Below are 24,340 nucleotides of genomic sequence, written 5' to 3' on the forward strand. Positions count from 1 at the left end.
CTGTGTTCACTCCAAACAAGCCATTGCATGGGGAATCTTGTTTAAGCTGCCAGTTGTTCCTGTCCTAAACCAGAAGCAATTCCCAAAAGAGATATAGGTGTTGAGTGTGGTAACTTTTGCTGGATTTTGTTTAAACCTACTGGATATTGTTTGGGGAGATTTAGCTCCGAGTTTAGGAAATTAGAGGGATTTTGAGCTGAGTCAATTCAGTGATGTGTGTAGCCATTATTGTAATAAGGGGTTTTATCTTCAATTGCCTGTCTTCTTCTGTGTTTTGCATTTAATAAAATGTATTTTGCTTAATTATTACAGCAAGGCTGAGACCTTCCCCATTGGTCTTTACATCTTTCCTCACATTATACCAAATTGAAAAACAAATAGTTAGGAACTGGCATTCCAAGTTTTCCTTTTGTAATTTGCAAAATCCTAGCATTTAACGTTGGCTGGGTTATTAACATCACGTATTGCTGGTTTGTATTCTTTTAAAAACACACTATTAATGATAGGCATCATGAACTTCAAGTTTTTAGGTGTCCAGATCACCAACAGTCTGTCCTGGTCCCTCCATGCCGACGCTATAGTTAAGAAAGCCCATCAATACCTCTACTTTCCCGGGAGACTAAGGAAATTTGGCATGTCTACTACGACTCTCACCAACTTTTACAGATGCACCATTGAAAACATTCTTTCTGGTTGTATCACAGTTTGGTATGGTTCCTGCCCTGTCCAAGACTGCAATAAACTACAAAGGGCCGTGAACTAAGCCCAGTCCATCACTCAAACCAACCTCCCATCCACTGACACTGTCTACGCTTCCACTGCCTCAGCAAAGCAGCCAGCATAATCAAGGACCCCACGCATCCTGGACATACTCTCTTCCACCTTCTTCCACTGGGAAAAAGATACAAAAGTCTGAGGACACACACCAACTGACTCAAGAACAGCTTATTCCCTGGTGCTATCAGATTTTTGAATGGACCTACCTCGCATTAAGTTGATCTTTCTCTACACCCTAGCTATGACTGTACTATATTCTGCACTCTCTCCTTCTCTATGGACAGTATGCTTTATCTGTATAGCACGCAGGAAACAATACTTTTCATTGTATATCAATACATGTGACAATAATAAATCAAACTATTTTGCAGCAATTTCTGGAGATTAATTAGACAACATTCTGGATGAACTCCAAAGAAAGCACACTTACATCAATTTCAGATGGCACGGTAAGCTGGCATGGATTTTGCTTCCACATATCAACACACTTACAAAAAGAGGGAAAAAGAACTCATGTTAGAACATTGTGCAATAGAAAACAATAAATTAATATAAGCAGACAATTAGAAAAAATAAAAATGGAACATACACTTCCAGCTCTCGAAATCTTTAGGTCAATGGGTGGTACTGGCTTTCTTTCCTTTCTTTTTTGTAGATAATCAAACAGTTTGAGATGAGGTGGCGCTGTGAATTGGGTTATCTCCTGTTGTCTATTCAATGCTGGCCGGGAGTACCGCTTCATACACCTATTGAAGGTAGCCACAGTCAACACTTAGAATGACCCAAATTAATAACCAGTAATCAGAGTTCAAAAACATAGTACACCATGCTGCACAATCAATGAGAAATATAAATTATTGCATGGACAGAAACTTCATGTTAATTTGCACAAATCATCAACAACAAAAAAAAACTTGCTTATCTGTCTCTGACCACCTCCTGTCTTGATGCAAATATTTAGGTTTAATGGATTTGGATTGGTTGTGGATCAGAAAATAAAAATATAGAGAGGCATTTATTTTAAGAATTAGATACATCTCTCATACAAAGTAGAATGATTTAGAGTTTATTTCAAATAGTGTGCAAGTTTAAAAGAATATATTTTCATACTCAGACAGCTATAATTGAGAGCGAGAGGTTTTGAATAACTGTAGCACATCAAAATAAAACTTTACCACATGATTGATAACACCCACCTTTTCATTGGTCTAGTGTTCATCTTCTGTTTGTTATAGACAAGTCTGTTGGTTGTGCATGTTACAGTGAAGGAAGGGTCTAGGCAAAGGGGCTCTGCTGTATGGAGCACCAGCTGGCTCTCAAGAACAAGCTTATCATCCTGCATTATGAAAAAAAATCAACTTGATGTAACATAGATGTACCTGCACTGTTTTAACCCAACATTTTTCCCATCAAATTGGATAGTTAAATTTTCAAAAAGTGGCCACAGTGAACAAGCATGTCTATACTATCTGAAGAAATTCCGAAACTGTCTTGTGATTTTGTTCCATGGCCTTCAGCAGGGATAATTATACATGAAAGTTTATTAAATGAATATTTCCATTAAATAGATTTACCATGACACAGGTAAGTTGGATGCTGCAAAATTTACCTGTGTCCATTTGTGGTTGTCACTTGTTATTGCATGTACATCACAAATCAAGGTCTGCAGAAAGAAGTATAAAGGTTGGTGTGGTACAACAACTATATTTTACAGGTTAGGAAATTGTACAATTTCAAGATGGGCATCAAACAGGCAAGTTGAGCATAATATTACAACATATAGAAAAGAAAGCATGATGAAATCATTAAATGACACAATCACCGTATACCAAGTTAACTAACAATTAAACTAAAGTAAAGAATGTAAGCTTTTGCTGACTTTGACCTACAGTTTGGCTTGAGAAAAATACACAAACTGTCATTATCCTAAGTTTCTATTTGTGAATTTATTTTATTTGATCAGCAATCACTTACGTCTGCATTATGTCATGTGAATGCTATGACCAAATAAGAATATTATTTATTCTTATTTGGTCATTGAAGTCACATGCCGTGGAACCCAGTTTAGGAACTCCTGATCTATCAAAACTCTTGCTACCTGGTTTTAATATAGCTTTCTCTGGGATCCTAATATTTTCCTCCTTATTAATCTTTCAGTCATGCTTTGCTGCTTTTTAACTTTCTATCCAATCTTCTGCCCTGCCACCCATCCTTAATCAATCATATCACTTTTTTTTAAGTTTAATACTCTGTTTAACGTTTTTAGAAAGGGTTTAGGCAAAGGGGCTCTGCTGTATGGAGCATCCGCTGGCTCTCAAGAACAAGTTTATTATTCTGCATCTTGAAAAAAGATCACTTGAAATAACAAAGCTGTACGTGCATTGTTTTAACTCAACACATTTTCCAGCAAACATCATGGTGGTCCCCCATTCTGGAACATAGCTGAAACACTCATACAACAAATTCAAACCGCAGGATTTTTCTACAACATTAAACTTGTAAAGATGAAGGTAATGTCGCCATAGTCCCAGATGACCTAAAGGTCACCACACCTCAGGCAAGCGGCAAGATTGAGAAGACAGGCCTTCATGAATAACTACAGCTGGTACTGAAATTGAACTGCGCTGTTGTTGCTCTGAATCATGAATCAACCATCCAGCCCGTTGAGCTAACTGACTCCCCAACATAAACTTGTACTATTGAGGTGGCTACTTTAAACAGGGCAGAATATGAACCACCACAACTTATCTTATCAAAACTGAGCAGTTGCTCACCTGGATAATGGCCTTATTTTTTTGGGACCCAGAGGATAGTGTGAGGAAAAATAATTCTTGATTATTGGCTCTGACATCCATCATTATGAAGTGCTTCAAAAGGCTAGTCATGACACAAATCAATTCCAGCCTCCCGGAGTACCTGGATCCACTACAGTTTGCCTATCGCCGCAACAGGTTCACAGCAGACGCCATCTCCCTGGCCCTGCACTCAACCCTGAAACACCTAGACAACAAGGACACCTATGTCAAACTCCTATATATTGACTACAGCTCAGCCTTCAACACCATTATTTCTACGAAACTCATCTCCAAACTCCGTGGCCAGGGCCTTGGCACCTCCTCTGCGACTGGACCCTGAACTTCCGAACTCGCAGACCACAAACAGTAAGGATAGGCAACAACAATTCCTCCACGATCATCCTCAACACTGGTGTCCCACAAGGCTGTGTTCTCAGCCACCTACTCTACTCCTTATACACCTATGACTGCGTGGCCAAATTCCCCTCCAATTCGATTTTCAAGTTTGCTGACGACACCACCGTAGTGGGTTGGATCTCAAACAGTGACGAGACAGAGTACAGGAATGAGATAGAGAATCTGGTGAACTGGTGCGGCAACAATAATCTCTCCCTTAATGTCAACAAAACAAAGGAGATTGTCATCGACTTCAGGAAGCGTAAAGGAGAACATGCCCCTGTCTACATCAACGGGGACGAAGTAGAAAGGGTCGAGAGCTTTAAGTTTTTAGGTGTCCAGATCACCCACAACTTGTCCTCCTGGTCCTTCCACGCCGACACTATAGTTAAGAAAGCCCACCAACACCTCTACTTTCTCAGAAGACTAAGGAAATTTGGCATGTCAGCGACAACTCTCACCAACCTTTACAGATATACCATAGGAAGCATTCTTTCTGGTTGTATCACAGCTTAGTATGGCTCCTGCTCTGCCCAAGACCGCAAGGAACTATAAAAGGTTGTGAATGTAGCCCAATCCTTCACACAAACCAGCCTCCCATCCACTGACTCTGTCTACACTTCCCACTGCCTCGGCAAAGCAGCCAGCATAATTAAGGACCCCACGCACCCTGGACATTCTCTCTTCCACTTTCTTCCGTCGGGAAGAAAATACAAAAGTCTGAGGTCACGTACCAACCGACTCAAGAACAGCTTCTTCCCTGCTGCCGTCAGACTTTTGAATGGACTTACCTTGCATTAAGTTGATCTTTCTCTACACCCTAGCTATGACTGTAACACTACATTCTGCACTCTCTCGTTTCCTTCTCTATGAACCGTATGCTTTGTCTGCATAGCACGCAAGAAACAATCGTTTTCACTGTACGTTAATACATGTGAGAATAATAAATCAAATCAAAAAAATATTCTAGGCAGGGAAGTATTTACACAATCCATTATCCTTAATTCTACATCCTGAAATAGTCCACATACACTATGCTATGGGTTCACACATGAAAAACAGTTGCTTGGGAGGGTACTGGAGATTCAGTTGCATTCCGGCATTATAATGCCTTCTGCAAAGACAGACAAAAAATATAACAGTTAGGATTTCAGGAACTATTTTGGAAAGATATAATGCTAACCTCATTAAAAGTAAGTTGCATTTGTGATGGCAGTGGGAGTGAAATGAGAGAGGGAGAATATAATATTTAACATCAAACACAATTTATTACCTGCATTGTGGGCCGAAGCAATATATGCCTGCTTTGGTATGTAGGGACTTTCATATGACCAGACTGCCGATAATCTCGTACTTCAGCTACAACACATCCACAGTGAAAAATATTCACCTAAAAGGAAAATACATTTATAATCGAACAAAGTCAACATTGATTTAACAAATAGGTGCTGATTTTAAATCAAAAACAAATTTGGATGGAGTCTGATCAAATGGCTAAATCAATGCATGGATTTTGCTGCAGAAATAATGGTGAGGCTATCGGAACTCGCCATTACAGAGGAGTAAATCGGACAGCATTTTCTGGCAAACTCACATGCATAGTCAAATGCAGAAATCAGCAAGATGCTTTCAGAGTTGCCTTGCTCCCCCAGAAGCTTCACTGTAGCAGTATCGCACCATGAGACTCAGCATTCAAACACATGGAGGGGCGTCAAGTTGCAGCAGTTACACGAATGTTATCAAGAAACACACTAAAAGTTAGGATTTGCCTAGTCAAGTGTATGCATATTTTTTAAAGGTGCCATGTCTTAATTACTGCCAAGCAACATTGGGGGGGGAGGGGAAAGAGAGAGAGAGAGAGAGAGAGAGGTGGTAGAGATTGTGATTGTGTGACTGCCCACCTACCAGTGGGCTGGGTGCAGGGGTGTAAGTTTTTGGCCTGTACCGCAATCTCTCTCTACAGGGTTGGCCTACTTGGCCCTGGAGAGACCTCCCCCTAACACCTCAAATGGATTCCAGTGTCGCAAGTCCCTTCATCACCTGAGTCTAGGACTGAAAATGACCTACATGCCCATCGGCCCTGCTGGCACTGGAAATTTGTCAGCCTCCAATTGGACAGCAGCTCTCGGAGGTTCCTGTTCCTGAGGCACAGTAGTATTTCCACCCCCAGTCTATTAAAGGCTAATCAGCCATTTAATGGTTGCAGAACAGTTGTTCTTTTCCAAGGAATACTCTCTGCAGGGCAATTGTGCCATCAGATGTTCATCGAGGTAGTACTTTGGTCAGCTGCTTTTCCCTGACTTTGACTCCATCAAAAACCCACGGAATGAGGTGATTGAAATTTTAGTGCTTCATTCTGTCACTCCAAGAGGGGAAGCGGGAGAATGCTTGGGCCAACAAAAAGCAAAATTCAAAAATCTAACCTTCTTATATCTCTACACTGGTAGACTTCTGTGCCAATGGCAAACAAGTCTTTTGTGATGGATTGTAGTTTTAACTTTAGGGGTTAATTCAGCCCCAGAACGTCAGATGTCTATTTGATGGGAGTCCTCAGATACACTGAGGCAGCACCACGTCCCCAACTCCCCAAGCTCGCCCCCTCGACACATTCCCAAACTGCTACCAAAACCATGTGTGGTACAGGCGAAATACCTATCCCGCATAAGCCAAATTATTTTGTTCGGTGTCAGAGGGAATTTTCTAATGTTCCTCCTCCAAAGAATTACACCGGAGTTATTTTGATCATGTCTTGTACATATTTTACCTCACCTGAGATTTTTCCAACAGATCTACAAGAATGGGTGGTAGCTCCTCTGCATCCAAATATTCTAGCAACTCTCCCTCCTCATAAGGTAACCGAATTGTTTCTGAATCTGAAGTTAGTAAGATTTAAAAAAAACTGCAAGATTAAAAAATTTACAATGCAAGATACCTTACTTTAAACACACAGGCAATGGAATAAAGCCTACCAAATGCACTCATCTGCAAGAAGCCAGATGAAAGGTTTTGTTTGCAATAATAAAATTGCAAGGATAATTTCTTGAGGATACTTGGAAAGCATTTATGATCAATAGTCAACAAATATTATGCAATGGTACCTGATCCATTTTTCCCTCGGAGCATCAGGGAATAACCTTCATTTCCAGGATATAGATTTATAACAAGACATGACACTCGTTCTTGCATAACCAGTTTCTCCAGCAGGTTCACATTTCGCCTTAATTTCTGGAAATTAATAATACATTGACATTTTATGCAAATATCAAATTCAGCTGTATGGCAAAATCTGATTTTCACTATTCGTATTAAGTTATATCTTTAGTATACCCTTTACAAAATTGATGCAGCTATTTGTAAATATTGCACTTACAGGCATATATTTTGTTAAGAACATTAAAATAACGAAATACTGCACTTGCTGGCTACACCATTTTATCAGAGTGCTAAAATAACCAAAGGAACAGACAGCAGTTATCATTGCTATTGTCATATCACTCAACCATTTCTTTCCTTATAAATTTTTTTTCACCAATTCTCCTCTCCTTAATATGTTGTCTCCTTGTGAGTCATTGTTCAAGCAATCACTAATGCTTTGTCATGGTTCTTTACATGAGTCTTGACAATAGGAGTCAACCTTCAACCCCTCAAACCTGTTCAATTAGTCCATGCTGCTCTGCGTCTTAACTTCATCTATGTTTCTTGGTTGCATACACCTTCATACCATTGCCCAACAAAAATGTATCAACTTCAGTTTTGAAACTTGCAATTACTCTCGCCTCGCTAACATTTTGGGGAGAGTTCTAGTTTTCCTTACCCTCTGTGAAACCTTCCTGAAAATCATTCCTGAAAAGTCTAGGTGTAATTTTAAGGTTATGCTCCCTTGTTCCCTGGATTCCCCTACCAAAATAAATAACTTCTCTCTGTCCATCCTGTCAAATCCTTTGGTCATCTTAAATACCTTGATTAGATCACCTCTTAACTCTTTTCCCTCAAGAAAATAAAAGGTTGGTTACGTAACCTGCCCTAATAATTTAACCCTTCTAATCTCAGCATCAATACTATCCTTGCCTCAAAATCTTCACTTGTACTTCAGGCAGAGGTCCCCAGATAAAAAGCAGAAGTGGAACTTTTGCCAATTTTAGTCATTCTGACACAAAAGAATCGTAGAATCCCAACAACTGAGGTCACTTAACTGAGGACAAATCAGGAATTGAGCCTGGGACCTTTTCAATTATTATGGTTTGATTTATTCAAAGCAGGCACTCATGAAGCCATCAGGGAGTACAATGCCTTAATGAACTAAAATAGAACTATGTTTTCAGGATTCATAAGACTTTTAACAAGGTCCAAATATGGGTTTAACCATTTCAAAAAATGAGTCACATTTAGCATTTTACGTGGGCATTTGGAGAGCCAGGCCAATGAAACCACTAAAGTAGAAACTAAAGCAAAAAGAGAAGCTAGGTATGTTATTCCTTTCTTCTACTTGTTGACTACGGTTTACTAAACTTCTATTTTTCTGTTCAATTGACAAGTAAGAAATGAATTTCAATTCTTAATGGTTTTAAAAATGCTTTTTTATAAATTTTCAAGCAGGCCAAAATAACTAATAGAGGAATTATGGATTGGTGCATGAAGTATGCATACCTTAAGCTCTGGCTCTTTTTCACATTCTTCCATGTACAAGTCGTACAATTTCTGATGTACAGATTTCCTAAAATAACAAGTTTTAAAATTCAAGTTTTTGAAGCTGCGCAAGTCATTAATATACATTTAACTTTAAAATATTTTAGTTACAGAACACCACCTTCCACTAGATGAATGCCTTCTTTTTGGAGGTCGTTGCCTGGCACATCCAATGATGTACTACAAAAAAAAAATTATTATATATGCTGAAACACCGAGTAACAGGTATAAATAAGAGTTGCAGTGAAATGATATACAGCAGAATAGATGTGTTGCTGTAGGTGACTCACCTCTGCACGGTCCAATGCATACTCCAAAGCGCGATACTGCAGAAAAAAAATGATTTTACTAAGGAATTTTAAAGATACTAAGCAACATGAAATCCATAGTTTTAGGATTTTGTTTCTGGAACTTCCCGTGTGTATGCCAATTTTTTGGGCATCCCAATGATGGATACATTGCTTTAATGGGAACCTCCAAGAAAATAATCCAAAGACCAGGTTATTTATGCTGTTTACATATATTTATCTAAAATAGGAAATCAAAATCCTCTACTTGATTGTTTCCCTCCCAAAGCCCCACAAAATTCTTCTTCCACATGCAGGAAGCACCAATTTTACAAGTGATTTCACTGGTTACATGTGATTCACTGGAAATTATTGCTTCAAATCCATTACTAGATTATAACTGAATCCAAATGGCAACATTATATAGACTATGGGTGGTCCAGTTTTCAGCAGGACCAATGCATAATCTAACTGAAACACCACTTTTCAGAAATATGAAAGTAGATCTGTATAAACCAAATAATTGTAAGAATCGGAGTGAGAGAATGAGTATTCAATTCAGCGAAAATAATTCTAGATTACAGAATGAGAATTTATTTTTTAAATCTTAAGAACCAAGTTCACGGTAGAATACCACTGAGAAACTTAGCATACATAAGCTGCTTTCATCAAAACCCAATGTGTTACCTGGTGCGGAAATAGTGCTGGGTCAACCTGAATATGGAAATTAGTGAAGACCTAACATGCCAGAAACTGATGCACAATTTAACATGCTTTCAAGCAAATGTATCTAATTACCAGCAAAAAACCGGACACAAAAGAGATATTACCAAATATGATGAAAGGCTGAGTCAAAGAGTTGGCTTTTCAGGAGAGAAGGATCCTAATGGAAAGGTTTTGGATTATCTGAATTTTATGGTCTGTAGAGGGTGGATGGAGATGGGCGGCACGGTAGCACAGTTGTTGGGCCGGCACGGTAGCACAGTGGTTAGCACTGCTGCTTTACAGCTCCAGGATCCCGGGATCAATTCCGGCTTGGGTCACTGTCTGTGTGGAGTTTGCACATTCTCCTCGTGTTTGCGTGGGTTTCCTCCGGGTGCTCCGATTTCCTCCCACAGTCCAAAGATGTGCAGGTTAGGTTGATTGGCCAGGTTAAAAATTGCCCCTTAGAGTCCTGAGATGCGTAGGTTAGTGGGATTAGCGGGTAAATATGTGGGGGTAGGGCCTGGGTGGGATTGTGGTCGTTGCAGACTCGATGGGCCGAACGGCCTCCTTCTGCATTGTAGGGTTACTATGATTTCTATGATTAGAACAGTTCAATGCGAAGGCAAAGGCATAGATAATCTGACTGGGACAGAATGGGAAATGTTAGAAATTTAATAGGCTGCAGAGTCTCCCTGATAGTGGCAATTTAGTTAGAACATAGAACAGAACAGGCCCTTCGGCCCACGATGTTGTGCCGAGCTTTATCTGAAACCAAGATCAAGCTATTTCCTCCCTATCATCCTGGTGTGCTCCATGTGCCTATCCAATAACCGCTTAAATGTTCCTAAAATGTCTGACTCCACTATCACTGCAGGCAGTCCATTCCACACCCCAACCACTCTCTGCGTAAAGAACCTACCTCTGATATCCTTCCTGTACCTCCTACCACGAACCCTATAGTTATGCCCCCTTGTAATAGCTCCATCCACCCGAGGAAATAGTCTTTGAACGTTCACTCTATCTATCCCCTTCATCATTTTATAAACCTCTATTAAGTCTCCCCTCAGCCTCCTCCACTCCAGAGAGAACAGCCCTCGCTCCCTCAACCTTTCCTCATATGACCTACCCTCCAAACCAGGCAGCATCCTGGTAAATCTCCTCTGCACTCTTTCCAGCGCTTCCACATCCTTCTTATAGTGACGTGACCAGAACTGCACACAATTCCAAATGTGGTCTCACCAAGGTCCTGTACAGTTGCAGCATAACCCCACGGCTCTTAAACTCCAACCCCCTGTTAATAAAAGCTAACACACTATAGGCCTTCTTCACAGCTCTATCCACTTGAGTGGCAACCTTTAGAGATCTGTGGATATGGACCCCAAGGTCTCGCTGTTCCTCCACAGTCTTCAGAACCCTACCTTTGACCCTGTAATCCACATTTAAATTAGTCCTACCAAAATGAATCACCTCACATTTATCAGGGTTAAACTCCATTTGCCATTTTTCAGCCCAGCTTTGCATCCTATCTATGTCTCTTTGCAGCCTACAACAGCCCTCCACCTCATCCACTACTCCACCAATCTTGAGACCAAAATTCTCCCAACTCACCTGTGGTGGGCGGAGGGGGGGGTAGTAATTGCAGGTAGTAATTGCAGGTCGAACATCCTGCTGGTGTCCCATCAGGCCTTCCAATCTTGTGTCATACCCATGGGAAATAACACTGGCGTCAAACCTGATTGTTGAAGAGAGCACTAAGGTGCTCCGTAATCAGCCCAGAAATTCCGAGGTGAGTGCAAAAAAGCTTTCTGTCTTAGTGCTGTGCACTCCTGATGAGCTGTTCACTACTCTGCTGGGGTACACTGGTTTCTGCACGCCAACTCCATGCCGAGCTGTCTTCATGGACAGCACCGTGCTGCTGGACCCAAGGACCCTCGTGTCACTGTCTCAATTCAGGACTGCACCTGGGGTTGGGGAGCACAGGGCTCTCCTTCCCTCGGTGCCACACACTAGCATCTACCTGGATAGCACTGTGCTCATGATGGTAAGCACAGTAAGAAGTCTCACAACACCAGGTTAAAGTCCAACAGGTTTATTTGGTAGCAAATACCATAAGCTTTCGGAGCACTGCTCCTTCGTCAGATGGAGTGGATATCTGCTCTCAAACAGTGCACAGATGGTAGGCAGAGGGGCAAGGAGGTGGATGAAGAAGTCAAAACATGGAAGGCGAAAGACCAAAAGGAGGGAAGCTGCACCTCTACAAGCCTGCATGAAAAGCTCACAAACAAGGGGGTCAAAGATTCTTTACTCGACGGGGATGAATGAAGATTCCAGAGGCGGTGAGCAGTTGCCCAAGTGGGGCACAGGCATCTCACAGATGATGGACCTGGAGGGAAAGTGGCTGAATTGAGGAACAGATTCCTTCTTGAGGCCACTAGCTTAACAATGTGAATCTTTCCACCCACAAACAGTATAGGAAACGGAAAAACTAATTTGCATGCACACAGGCTGCATCAAATACAACCAGGTAGCCTGCCTTTAAAGGCTGTGATAAGCTTGTCTTTACTGCACAATTATATACCTTAGCTTCCTTGCTGGCAAAGTACCATTACTAACTTTTCCATCTTGCATATTCTGTTTAGACTATACTTTACTTTAATTCCAATTTTGGACAATTTTCTGCAGTAGATGCACATCCCCTTGGAAATAAGTTAAGGCTTACTGAAACTATTTCACAACTAACCCTACAACTAGCAGAGAACACTTTCATCTTATCTCCAGTTCCAGTGTGAATTGACAAGTGCAGAAGTGAAAAGTTAGCTTGTGCTCGCCAACGCCAAGTTAGCTTAAAAATGTATTTTAAAACTAATATTCTCACATTCTGATACCTCCTAACTAAGTAGCTGCTCCCACCCAAAATCAGCTCATAACTAAAATTTTAAAGAACAAGACCAGACATCAAATTTCAATTTTATCTCTTTTTGCTGTAAAAGGCAACATTCAACATTCTAACCATGTTACACAGCTCAAAAAATTTGTACAAGTGTAGTACAATGACTGATAGTTTTCTAAAACATTAGTTTCTTTCTCATAACTAATTTTAAATAAAGATGTTCGCAATCGACAAATGGGTGCCAATTAGTTACAATACAATTCACAAGTTCACAGGAAAGCTGTTTAACTGCACAAAACTCACCATTATGAAAAGAATCAGAACTCAGGCATGCGAACTGAAATCACGAATGTAGGCATAAAGTCATGACTCTCCAACAGACTTCAAACTCTGTTGAAAGCAAAATTAATTCATTGTTTTCATAGGAATCATAGAAACCCTACAGTGCAGAAGGAGGCCATTCGGCCCATCGAGTCTGCACCGACCACAATTCCACCCAGGCCCTACCCCCACATATTTACCCGCTAATCCCTCTAACCTACGCATCTCAGGACTCCAAGAGGCAATTTTTAACCTGGCCAATCAACCTAACCCGCACATCTTTGGACTGTGGGAGGAAACCGGAGCACCCGGAGGAAACCCACACAGACACAAGGAGAATGTGCAAGTTTTGCAGGACTTTCACGAAGCATTAAAACAACAACAACTTGTACTGATGTAGCACCTCTAATGTCAGGAAGCGTCCATTAGCATGAGAAAGATCAATTATTTATATCTGAAATGGATGAATTACTAGTTACATGTTCATTTTGCGTATTTAAATAAGTTACAGTCTAAAATGGCTCCTTCACATCATTCTTTAGGTAACACTTCAGCCAGCACTTTGCAGATGTTCAGGAATGGAACCACCCAATTCTCCTGCTGATTTAATCTTCCTGTGTAAAAGCACTTCCCTGGCTGAGTCAACATTTCCCAATGGCACCACCAATTATGGGATTTATTATATGGTGATTTGGTTATTTGGAATTTTTATAATTGTCATCAATGGCACCATCAAATGGCATTTACTAACCAACAGCCTAATTACCAATACTCACTTTGAGTTATGCCAGGACCATTCTGCCACCTACGTTATTACATCTTTCATTGAATAAGATCTGAATTGAATTCCAGGTTTAGGGTGAGTGTGACTGCCTGTGCTATCATGGCATCATTCCACCAAATGTGCCCACCAAGAAGCTCCAGTAAAATTGGAGTTAATGGGGACTGGGTGAATCTCCTGTACATGTGATCATAATCAAGTTTATACACCAAAAAGGTCTTGAAGCTCCTCCAATTCAGCATTCACGTATTTTTTTTCAATTTGTCTACGCAAGCAGAATTTCCTCACATTTACCAGTCTGAATTTAATTCCTTTGACCTAAGGTAATATTGCAGTTTGAACTCAGCATTAAGTTCAAATGGCCCTGTTGAGCTCAGATTTTCCTCTTGTATGAATCACGTGCTGCCCCCTTTCCCCCACACCCACAAATTGGATCTGTCGGAAATGGGGGCAGGACTTATAGAATCCCTACAGTGTAGAAGGAGGTCATTCGGCCCATCAAGCCCACACTGACAACAAATCCCACCCAAGTCCCATTCCTGCAACCCCACGTATTTACCCTGCTAATTCCCCTGACACTAAGGGGCAATTCAGCATGGCCAATCCACCTAACCTGCACATCTTTGGACTGTGGGAGGAGACTGGAGCACCCAGAGGAAACCCACTTAAACATGGCAAGAACATGCAAACTCCACACAGACAGTCACCCGAGGCTGTAATTGAACCCAGGTCCGTGGCGCTGTGAGGTAGCAGTGTTAACCACTGTGCTGCCCATCTGGGTCCCACTCACCATTTTTAAAGGTATGCAGTATCTTCTCAACGCTGTGAAAATCCAGCCTTAGGAATAAGCCTATGGCACTAAGTATTTCCCTTACATTCAGGCCACCAGAAAAGGAGCCAGTACCCAAGGTGTAGTCTAACCATTTTAACGATGTCTTCCCATAATTGATTGTCTTATATTTTATTGCCTTTATTGATTGCTGTTTTGCATTGGTCGTACATACTGATCCTGGAGTCCACTAAAACTCTTAAATTTCTTTTAGCTTCATCCTTAGTTTTTTCAACATCATCCTTGGAGTATATCTGTTACTTATTTTTTCGTCCTACGTGTAGTGCTTTATATTTGTTTATATTAAATTTCATCTGCCATGTTTCCACTCAACTGTTAATACACTGTCCAATACATTGTATAAGTTCTGAGTTGCTTCCTCAGTCACTCCTAGTTTTGTATCATTTGTAAATGTGACCACTGAGTTTCTGTACAGGTCCTTTACTTTTAAAAAAACACATTTGTTCCCGAGATGTTGGAGTTGTTTGCAAGGAGGCATTTACTCAATCTCTAGTTTTCTTCGGGGGAAGAAAGAGTCAACTTTGTAATGTGGGATCAGATTACATGTTGGCAGACCAAACTAGATTTATTAAATTTAATTTCACAGCTTTCCAAGGTTGGAACTCTCAAAGCTCTAAGTTTCTAATTCAGTACCATAACCAGTAGGCTACAGTATGCCAGATGCAAATTTTCCAATGCCATGCTCAGAACAACCCAACCCACTGTTTCCTTCTACCTAGAACTAACTCCGCTAACAAATATTGTTGCTTTCCAGTTGTATACCAATTCCTTATCCATTCCTCTGGTTACCTTGATTCTTGTGATTTATAATCATTTGTGCAGAACATGGTCAAATGCCTTTTTAAAATCTTGGTACACAATGTTGTCAAGTTTCCCACAGCCCACTAGGATGGTAATACTCTGAAAGTTGTGGGAGGTCAGGCAGGATTCTCCCTGTTGATCACAGTTAACAAAGTTATTACTGTACAGGTATTCTCAAGTTTACTCCTGATTATTGATTTCATGATCTTACATGGACTGAAGGTGGATTAATGAGTCTATAGTTTTGTGTGTATGCGTTGTCTTCCTTTTTGAATTTTTTCCAAATTCATTCATGGGATATGGGCGGAACTGGCTGGTCAGCATTTATTGCCCATCCTTAGTTGGCCTTGGAGGGCACTTGAGAGTGACTCTGGAGTCACATGTAGGCCAGACCAGGTAAGGACAGCAGATTTCCTTCCCTGAAGGACATTAGTGAACCAGATGGGGTTTTTACGACAATCGACAATGGTTTCATGGCCATCAGTCGATTCTTAATTCCAGATATTTTTTATTGAATTCAAATTCCATCATCTGCCGTGGTGGGATTCAAACCCGGGTCCCCAGAACATTAGCTGAGTTCCTGGATGAATAGTCTAGCGGTAATACCACTAAGCCATCACCTCCCGCTATGAACACATGAAACTGTTTACTAATATCTTTGTCATCTAATCCCCCATCAGTGTCCAGTAATACTCTCATAAATTACAGACTTTACATAATGTTGGCCGAGTACCTGCAATAAATCTGATCCATAACAAACTTCATTTGTTTTAAGTTTCTTTCGTCTTTCCAGCATTGCCATCTCATTTAGCAATTCATCTTACTTGTTATCTCTTCTTGAGAAGAGCGTATTGTTCTTGCCCTCAATTCTAAATGTTTTGGCATTTATGTAGATACATCCTATTGGCAGAAGGACGTCTTTCACGTCCTTCTGCCAATTCCTGGTCTCTAGTTCTTGTACATCACTCTGGTATTGTTTATACAACCTATTGGTTGCTTTGCGATTTGTAATGTCTTGGGAGCTAGCTTTCAGACTGTCCTCCCTACTACCTATCTGCTTTAAATGATTTTTAGTTGTTCTCTCTTTGTTTAGGTCTCATCCATCTCTTATATCAGTCCTTTTTCTAACTGTTTCTTTCCAGTTACTTATAGTGATAAAATTGAATTTGTCAAGCACACATTGCCACCCTTAGTTTTCTCAACAGCGGGACTGTGTGATCTCTCCTGTTCCTCTCATAAGTTGTTGTTGATCTACTTTCTCACTCTGCAGAGCTTTAATATTTTCAGCAAACAGATAAATTAGGCAGATATTTGACAGAAATACACATGGGCATTATAAAACAAATGTAACATTAAGCCATATAAGGAGGTATTAGGTCTGATGACCCAAAGATTTGTCAAAGTAGTGACTTTTAAGAAGTATCTTAAAGGAGGTACGGAGGGAATTCCAGAGCTTAGGGCCTAATTGACTGAAGGCGTGGCCCCAATGATGGAGCAATTAAAATCAATACAGACTGATGAGTGCAGACATCTCTGGGGAAGGAAACTGCAGGGGATGGGCACAATTGTAATGTGGAACTTGTTCAAGGAACAGCTACTACGCGTCCTTAATAAATTTGTACCTGTCAGGCAGGGAGGAAGCAGTCGTGTGAGGGAACCGTGGTTTACTAAGGAGGTTGAATCTCTTGTGAAGAGGAAGAAGGAGACTTATGTTAAGATGAGATGTGAAGGCTCAGTTAGGGCACTTGAGAGTTACAAGTTAGCCAGGAAGGACCTAAAGAAAGAGTTAAGAAGAGCCAGGAGGGGACATGAGAAGCCTTTGGCAGGTAGGATCAAGGAAAACCCTAAAGCTTTCTATAGGTATGTCAAGAGTAAAAGAATGACTAGGGTAAGATTAGGGCCAGTCAAGGACAGTAGTGGGAAGTTGTGCATGGAGTCTGAAGAGATAGGAGAGGCACTAAATGAATATTTTTCGTCGGTATTCACACAGGAGAGGGAGTGTTGTCGAGGGGAGTACTGAGATGCACACTGTTGGACTGGACGGGATTGAGGTTCGTAAGGAGGAGGTGTTAGCAATTCTAGAAAGGGTATAAATAGATAAGTCCCCTGGGCCGGATGGGATTTATCCTAGGATTCTCTGGGAGGCTAGAGAGGAGATTGCAGAGCCTTTGGCTTTGATCTTTGTGTCGTCATTGTCTACAGGAACAGTGCCAGAAGACTGGAGGATAGCAAATGTTATCCCTCTTGTTCAAGAAGGGGAGTAGGGACAACCCTGGTAATTATAGACCGGTGAGCCTTACTTATGTTGTGGGCAAAGTTTTGGAAAGGATTATAAGAAATAGGATTTACAATCACCTAGAAAGGAATAATTTGATTAGGGATAGTCAGCACAGTTTTGTGAAGAGTAGGTCGTGCCTCACAAACATTGAGTTATTTGAAAAGGTGACCAAAGAGGTGGATGAGGGTAAAGCGGTTGATGTGGTGTATATGGATTTCAGTAAAGCGTTTGATAAGGTTCCCCATGCTAAGCTTTTGCAGAAAATACGGACACATGGGATCGAGGGTGATTTAGTGGTTTGGATCAGGAATTGGCTAGCTGTAAGAAAACAGAGGGTGGTGATTGATGGGAAATATTCATCCTGGAGTTCAGTTACTAGTGGTGTACCGCAAGGATCTGTTTTGGGGCCACTGCTGTTTGTCATTTTTATTAATGACCTGGATGAGGGCGTAGAAGGATGGATTAGTAAATTTTCAGATGACACTAAAGTTGGTGGAGTTGTAGACAGTGCGGAGGGAAGTGGCAGGTTACAAAGGGACATAGATAAGCTGCAGAGCTGGGCTGAAAGGTGGCAAATGGAGTTTAATGCGGAAAAGTGTGAGGTGATTCACTTTGGAAGGAGTAATAGGAATACAGAGTGCTGGGCTAATGGTAAGATACTTGGTAGTGTGGATGAACAGAGGGATCTGGGTGTCCATGTGCATAGATCCCTGAAAGTTGGCACCCACGTTGAAAGGGTTGTTAAGAAGGCGTACGGTGTGTTAGATTTTATTGATCGAGGGATTGAGTTTCGGAGCCAGGAGGTCATGCTGCAACTGTACAAAACTCTGGTGCGGCCGCACTTGGAATATTGTGTACAGTTCTGGTTGCCGCATTATAGGAAAGATGTGGAAGTGTTGGAAAGGGTGAAGAGGAGATTTACCAGGATGTTGCCTGGTATGGTGGGAAAATCGTATGAGGAAAGGCTGAGGGACTTGAGGTTGTTTTCGTTAGAGAAGAAGGTTAAGAGGTGACTAAATACAGGCATACAAGATGATCAGAGGATTAGATAGGGTGGATAGTGAGAGCCTTTTTCCTCAGATGGTGATGGCTAACACGAGGGGACATAGCTTTAAATTGAGGGGTGAGAGATATAGGACAGATGTTAGAGGTAGGTTATTTACTCAGAGTAGTAAGGGCGTGGAATGCCCTGCCTGCAGCAGTAGTGGACTCGTCAACATTAAGAGCATTCAAATGGTTATTGGATAAACATATGGATGATATTGGAATAGTGTAGATTAGAGGGGCTTTAGATTGGTTTCACTGGTCGGTGCAACATCGAGGGCCGAAGGGCCTGTACTGCGCTTTAATGTTCTATGTTCTATCTCTGAAGACTGTGGACTGGTGGAAATTATAGACAATGGGAAGAGTGAGACCATAGAAAGATTAAATTTATAAGATCAGTGCCTCCAAAATAGTGATACATCTGGTGCAAACAACCTGGAGAATAGGTGGGAAGGAGTAAATACACAACACGTATCTTTTAATCAAAATTTTAGTTTCAATTTAAACTGCCATTGTAGGAGCGGATTCTGTCCCACTGTACAGAAGCCAAAGCTAAGATTGACTTTTAGTTTTGTGTAACATTATTGCATTTTTGTTTATTTTTCATAAGTCTAATGATTGATATGGATAGAAGAGGTTATAGAATCAAAGAAACCCTACATTGCAGAAGGAGGCCATTCAAACCACCGAGTCTGCACCGACAACAATCCCACCTAGGCCTTACCCCTGTAACCTATGCATCTCGGGACTTGAAGGGGGCAATTTAGCATGGCCAATGCACCCAACCCACACATCTTTGGACTGTGGGAGGAAACCGGAGCACCCAGAGGAAATCCACGCAGACACAGGGAGAACGTGCAAACTCCACACAGACAGTGACCCAAGCCGGGAATTGAACCCAGGTCCCTGGAGCTATGAGGCAGCAGTGCTAACTAGTTATAAATTGTTTCTGTGGGCTAATGTTTCGCAATCAAAGCAGCAACCTTTAGTATTAGGATTTGGCAGTTTTAGAGGGCAAACTTAAATCAAAAACCCTTTAAAAGGGATAATTTCATCACCAAAGTGTTAGCAATTTGGAATCATGAAAAATCATTCGAATACTCTGTTAAGAAACTCGGGCTGAACATGATGCTATTAATTATTATGTCATTTCATATATGCAACATAGCAGAATCCAAATAGTAAAAACTGCCTGAAGCTAATGATTCCATGGTAAATTTTGTTAGACCGCTTTTCTCATACCAAATATAACTGTAATTTATTGATTTTTTTTGATGACTTCTCTAAACAGATGGAAATATCACTTACCCTAGCTCTATCCCTGCCACTACAAGTATACAACAGCTAAGGTACGTGCCAAGTAGTATAGGAAATTTACCTGGTATGTGTCCAGGGTACATGATTTTTAGCTGAATTTTTCTTGCAGTGTGTCAGTTACCGATTAAGGATTGCATCTGAACACTGCAAGCAATGTGCTCGAGAAGCTTTGTTGACACTGGGAAGTGCTCTCTCCTTGGGAGAGAGAGAAGCTTTGTTGGCCAGTAGTGATCAAACCTTGACATGACTGACACCATGCTCTAACCATATGAGCTAATTGGCCTCTGCCAGTACATGATTTTTTTAAGTGAAGTGTTCAGATAACAAGAGTACTTAGAACTAAATACCCAAAACATTCCCTTATTCTCCTCAGTCAAATGAAATAGACATTGAACTAATCGATCAAGATTGCCATAAGGGCCTGTAGAGGACCAGAACTACAATAATTGGGGCAGAGATGTAGCTTAACTACCTTTTGCTATCAGCAGTAAAAGACCACTTAATTGTGGGACATGGTATGTTGTTGCTGAGGCAGGATTGCTGATAAGACTTCGATTGGTTTTGGATTAATGGTGACTGATCATTGTGGCACAAGGAAAAATTCAATGATGAGGAGACTGAGTCCAAATATGCTTCTATTTCTGAGAGGATGTACAGATAGCACCAACCATCAGGTATGTTGCTGAATACAGCAGGAAGGGGAGAGAATATGCCCAACTAAATGAAGAGGGTAGTAAGTAATTTAGCACTAATGGAATTTTTTTATATATTGGAGACTTTGATGTAGTTTTTGAGTTCTGCCTGAGATTTCTGCAGATAGAAGCAATGTTCGCAATGGTCCTGGGTTCCAGATGGGTATGTAGCAGCAAATGCATTAAATTTTTGAGTCACAAACCTTTTGCACTAAAAATCTTTTCCAAGTTAACAGATGAAGTAAGCCAGTGAGATGTGTAATTAGTAACTTGGTTAGGAATACGAAAAGGGACAGTCAAAAAAACAAGAAATGGTGAGAGCACCACTGAGGGCCATATTTATCCTACAATTCCATTTTAAGTGCAGCTGCAACCATTGGTGGTTCTTGCCACACTACAACATGCCATACTTCCCACACAAATGAAAATCACGGATATAAGAGATGGGGAAGTGATCACATTCTCTCTGGAAAATCATAGATCCTTAGAGGACTTGACAGAATGGATGCTGAAAGTGTCTCTGTGTGGGAGAGACTAGAACTAAGGGGAACACAGTTTCCAGTCTCCCATTTAAGACTGAAAAAGAGAAAATAATTTGAGGATTGAGAGTCTTTGAATTCTGTTCCCCAGACACCGGTGGAAGCAGAGTCAAGAATATTTTTAAAGCAGAGGTACATGGATTCTTGACTAATAAGGGAGTCGAAGGTTATTGAGGACAGACAGAACATGGAGTTGAGGCCACAATCTCATCAGCAATGATCTTATTGAATGGTGGAGCAGGCTCAAGAGACCAAATGATCATCTCCTGCTCCCCAGTTTGTGTTTGGTTCTATGGTATAATGATTAATTGTTGGAGCAGTGTCTAGAAGTTTACAACCCTGTTATTTATATGGATCTTTTAGCTATATGCTTTTCTACCAGTTTTGGATTGCACTGCAGTTTATTCCTGACTAGAGCTCATGTTATCACTGCTTTGCCTGTTCTACTACCTCAAATCTATGGTATTCCTTTCCACCACACCCCTTAGTGAGTCTTAGCTGTCTTGCCCTCGCTCTTTTCCTTCAGCTCCAACAACCACAGATACTACACGTTTCTTTGCATTTCTGTCAATAGCTAAACACCTCCTGTAGCTTAAGCACCACCCCTTCCTACAAAATCACAAGTATGGGCAGATTGGGTTTGCTTAATTTACAGCTAATTATTAGAACCAAACTGAAGACAATTTACTGCAGGAGAATAATGTAATTTAATAACAAACATGGTGTAAACCATGTAACCTATCGCATCTGTTCTGCCATTCAATACAATCATGGCTGATTTTTCTGCCCATTCCCCATGTTGCTTGATTCCCTGAAATTTGTCTACCTCAGCTTTAAACCCACATCATCCTCCTGAGTGAAGAAGTTTGTCATCTGTCAAACGATTGGCCTCTTATCCAGAGACCACCCTCATGTTCTAGATCGCACAGCCAGGAAGAAAACTCTGAGCCTACCCTGACGCGCCCCTTCAGAACCTTGTATAGAATCCCTACAGTGCAGAAGAAGGGATTTCAATGAGATGGTTTGACGCGTGGGATGTCTTATACCGACAGAAACAAAATTCCAAGGTGTTGGAACACCCGGATAACAGCAAGATACTGTGGATGCCGAAACGAAATCTGAAACAGAAAATGCTGGAAAAACTCAGCCGGTCCGACAGTATCGATGGACAGAGAACAGAGCCAACGTTTTGAATCAGGATGATGGGACAGCATGTTGTCACAGTGGTTAGCACTGCTGCCTCACAGCGCAAGGATCCAGGTTTGATTCTGGCTTTGGGTGACTGTGTGGAGTTTGTACATTCTTCCCATGTCTGCATGGGTTTCCTCTGCGTGCTCCAGTTTCCTTCCTTCCACATTACAAAGATGTGCAGGTTCATTGGATTGGCTATGCTAAAGTGCCCTTTAATGTCAGAGGGATTAGCAGGGTAATGTGTGTGGTTATGGGAATAGGACCTAACTGGGATTGTTTTCGGTGCAGGCTTGATGGGCCGACTGACATCCTTCTGCACTGCAGGAATTCTGTGTCATGCTGGCTCAAAACGGCTCTGTTCTCTCTCCAGGTGTTGTCAGACCTGCTGAGTTCCAGCATTTTCTGATTGTGTAGAACACACCTGTGTTTGTATCTGCTGCACATTTTTTTTGGGGGGGGGGGGATTTGCATTATTTGTCAGTTGAATAAATTGGGGCCTTTATTCGGGTCAATCAGTAGGCTTTACAATTCGGATACTTGAACATCCTCTCCAGAAAGGAGAAGACGGGGAGGGCAAGTACTAGCCGACTGTCACCACCATCCCTCTTCTCCCACCATCTTTTCCCATTCAAAACCCAGCGCCACCTCCCTCAGCCCAGAGGGGGTGGATGAGTCGAGACCAGGCCACCCAATCTCGGATCTGGGGCAAGAGATCGCTGTGCTTTTGGCCTGCTGTTGGAGGTAATCTGTGTCCCGGTCTCGGGCCCGGGTGGGTGGGGGGGCGGAAGGGGAAGTGTCCACCTCGCTCACAAATCCCCCCAAAAATTCCGACACACAAACAGTGACGAAAATAAAGCTGACTTGCCGCTTCCCGTGCCATCGCCAGCCACTTATTGGAGGTTTCTCAGCGCCCGGCCGCTTTATTTCTTTAATTTCATTGGAATCGCCAAGGAGCCGCTCTCCCGGCAGCCATTTTCCCCCAGTCCGACCCAACTTCCGGTCTGCTGCCAGGGGGCGGGGCTCTGAAACCGGAAATGCCCAGTCTGTTGCCAGGGGCAACAAGGCTAGACCTTCCACAGCATCTGGAGTAACTCCACAGAAAGAGGCTAAAACAAGACCAGCTCCAAGAAGTGGATTCCCAAGCAGTAACTTTTCAACTTGCCATCAGCTAATCATTATCCAAATTTCACTTTTAAAAAGTATTTTCATCATGACAATGGGTACTTGCCAACCCACCCCCACAATGGCCAGCAGACAACTGTGTTCACCCTCAAACTCCTACTGGCTAATTTTATTTATTAGTGTCACAAGTCGGCTTACATTCACACTGCAATGAAATTACTGTGGAAATCCCCTAGTTGCGACACTCCGGCCTGTTCGGGTACACTGAGTGAGAATTTAGCATGGCCAATGAACCTAGCCAACACGTCTTTCAGACTGTGGGAGGAAACTGGGAGCATCCGGAGGAAACCCATGCAGACACAGGGAGAATGTGCAGACTCCACACAGACCCAAGGTGGGAATTGAACCCGGGTCCTTGGCGCTGTGAGGCAGCAGTGCTAACCATAAAGCCACCATGCCACCTTGATGTGCAAGGGGACAATTTCAAAGTTTGCAGATGATGCAAAACTTGGAAGTACTGTAAACTGAAAAGGATGGTATAGAATTTCAAAAGGACATCGACATTGGTTTTCAAGTTTGCTGATGACACCGTAGTGGGGATGATCTCAAACAACGATGAGACAGAGTACAGGAAAGATAGAAAATCAGTGCAATGACAATCTCTTCCTCCAATGTCAGGAAAATGAAGGAGATGGCCATCAACCTCAGGAAGCGTAGTGGAGAACATGCCTCTGTCTACATCAATGGGGATGAAGTGGAAATGGTTGAGAGCTTCAAGTTTCTAGGTGTCCAGATCACCAACAACCTGTCCTGGTCCCTCCATGCCAATACTACAGTTAAAAGAGCCCACCTATGCCTCTACTTTCTC

The 24,340-nt window shown here is 41.7% G+C and overlaps 1 protein-coding gene across 13 annotated transcripts in view; it reads right to left on the bottom strand.

Moving 5' to 3' along the window:
- Window positions 1-23,359, bottom strand: part of supt20 (SPT20 homolog, SAGA complex component) — a 74,830-nt gene extending 51,471 nt beyond the window's left edge. For 8 of the 13 annotated variants that reach the window (XM_078222287.1, XM_078222285.1, XM_078222284.1 and 5 more), the window contains exons 1-11: window positions 23,216-23,359; window positions 8,945-8,980; window positions 8,776-8,834; window positions 8,616-8,682; window positions 7,067-7,193; window positions 6,738-6,841; window positions 5,242-5,358; window positions 2,387-2,440; window positions 1,974-2,113; window positions 1,367-1,523; window positions 1,208-1,264 (exon numbers count right to left, since the gene is read on the bottom strand). In XM_078222287.1, the coding sequence (XP_078078413.1) occupies window positions 1,208-1,264; window positions 1,367-1,523; window positions 1,974-2,113; window positions 2,387-2,440; window positions 5,242-5,358; window positions 6,738-6,841; window positions 7,067-7,193; window positions 8,616-8,682; window positions 8,776-8,834; window positions 8,945-8,980; window positions 23,216-23,230 (933 nt within the window). In that variant the 5' untranslated portion in view covers window positions 23,231-23,359. Of the gene's footprint in view, window positions 1-1,207; window positions 1,265-1,366; window positions 1,524-1,973; window positions 2,114-2,386; window positions 2,441-5,241; window positions 5,359-6,737; window positions 6,842-7,066; window positions 7,194-8,615; window positions 8,683-8,775; window positions 8,835-8,944; window positions 8,981-12,839; window positions 12,927-23,215 lie in introns of all 13 variants that reach the window. The other 5 variants (XM_078222286.1, XM_078222283.1, XM_078222282.1 and 2 more) reach the window with 1 other exon arrangement.
- Between the last annotated feature and the right edge of the window lie 981 nt (window positions 23,360-24,340).

This window comes from Mustelus asterias, chromosome 10, assembly GCF_964213995.1.
Source record: "Mustelus asterias chromosome 10, sMusAst1.hap1.1, whole genome shotgun sequence".
In the NCBI taxonomy this organism is placed as follows: domain Eukaryota; kingdom Metazoa; phylum Chordata; class Chondrichthyes; order Carcharhiniformes; family Triakidae; genus Mustelus; species Mustelus asterias.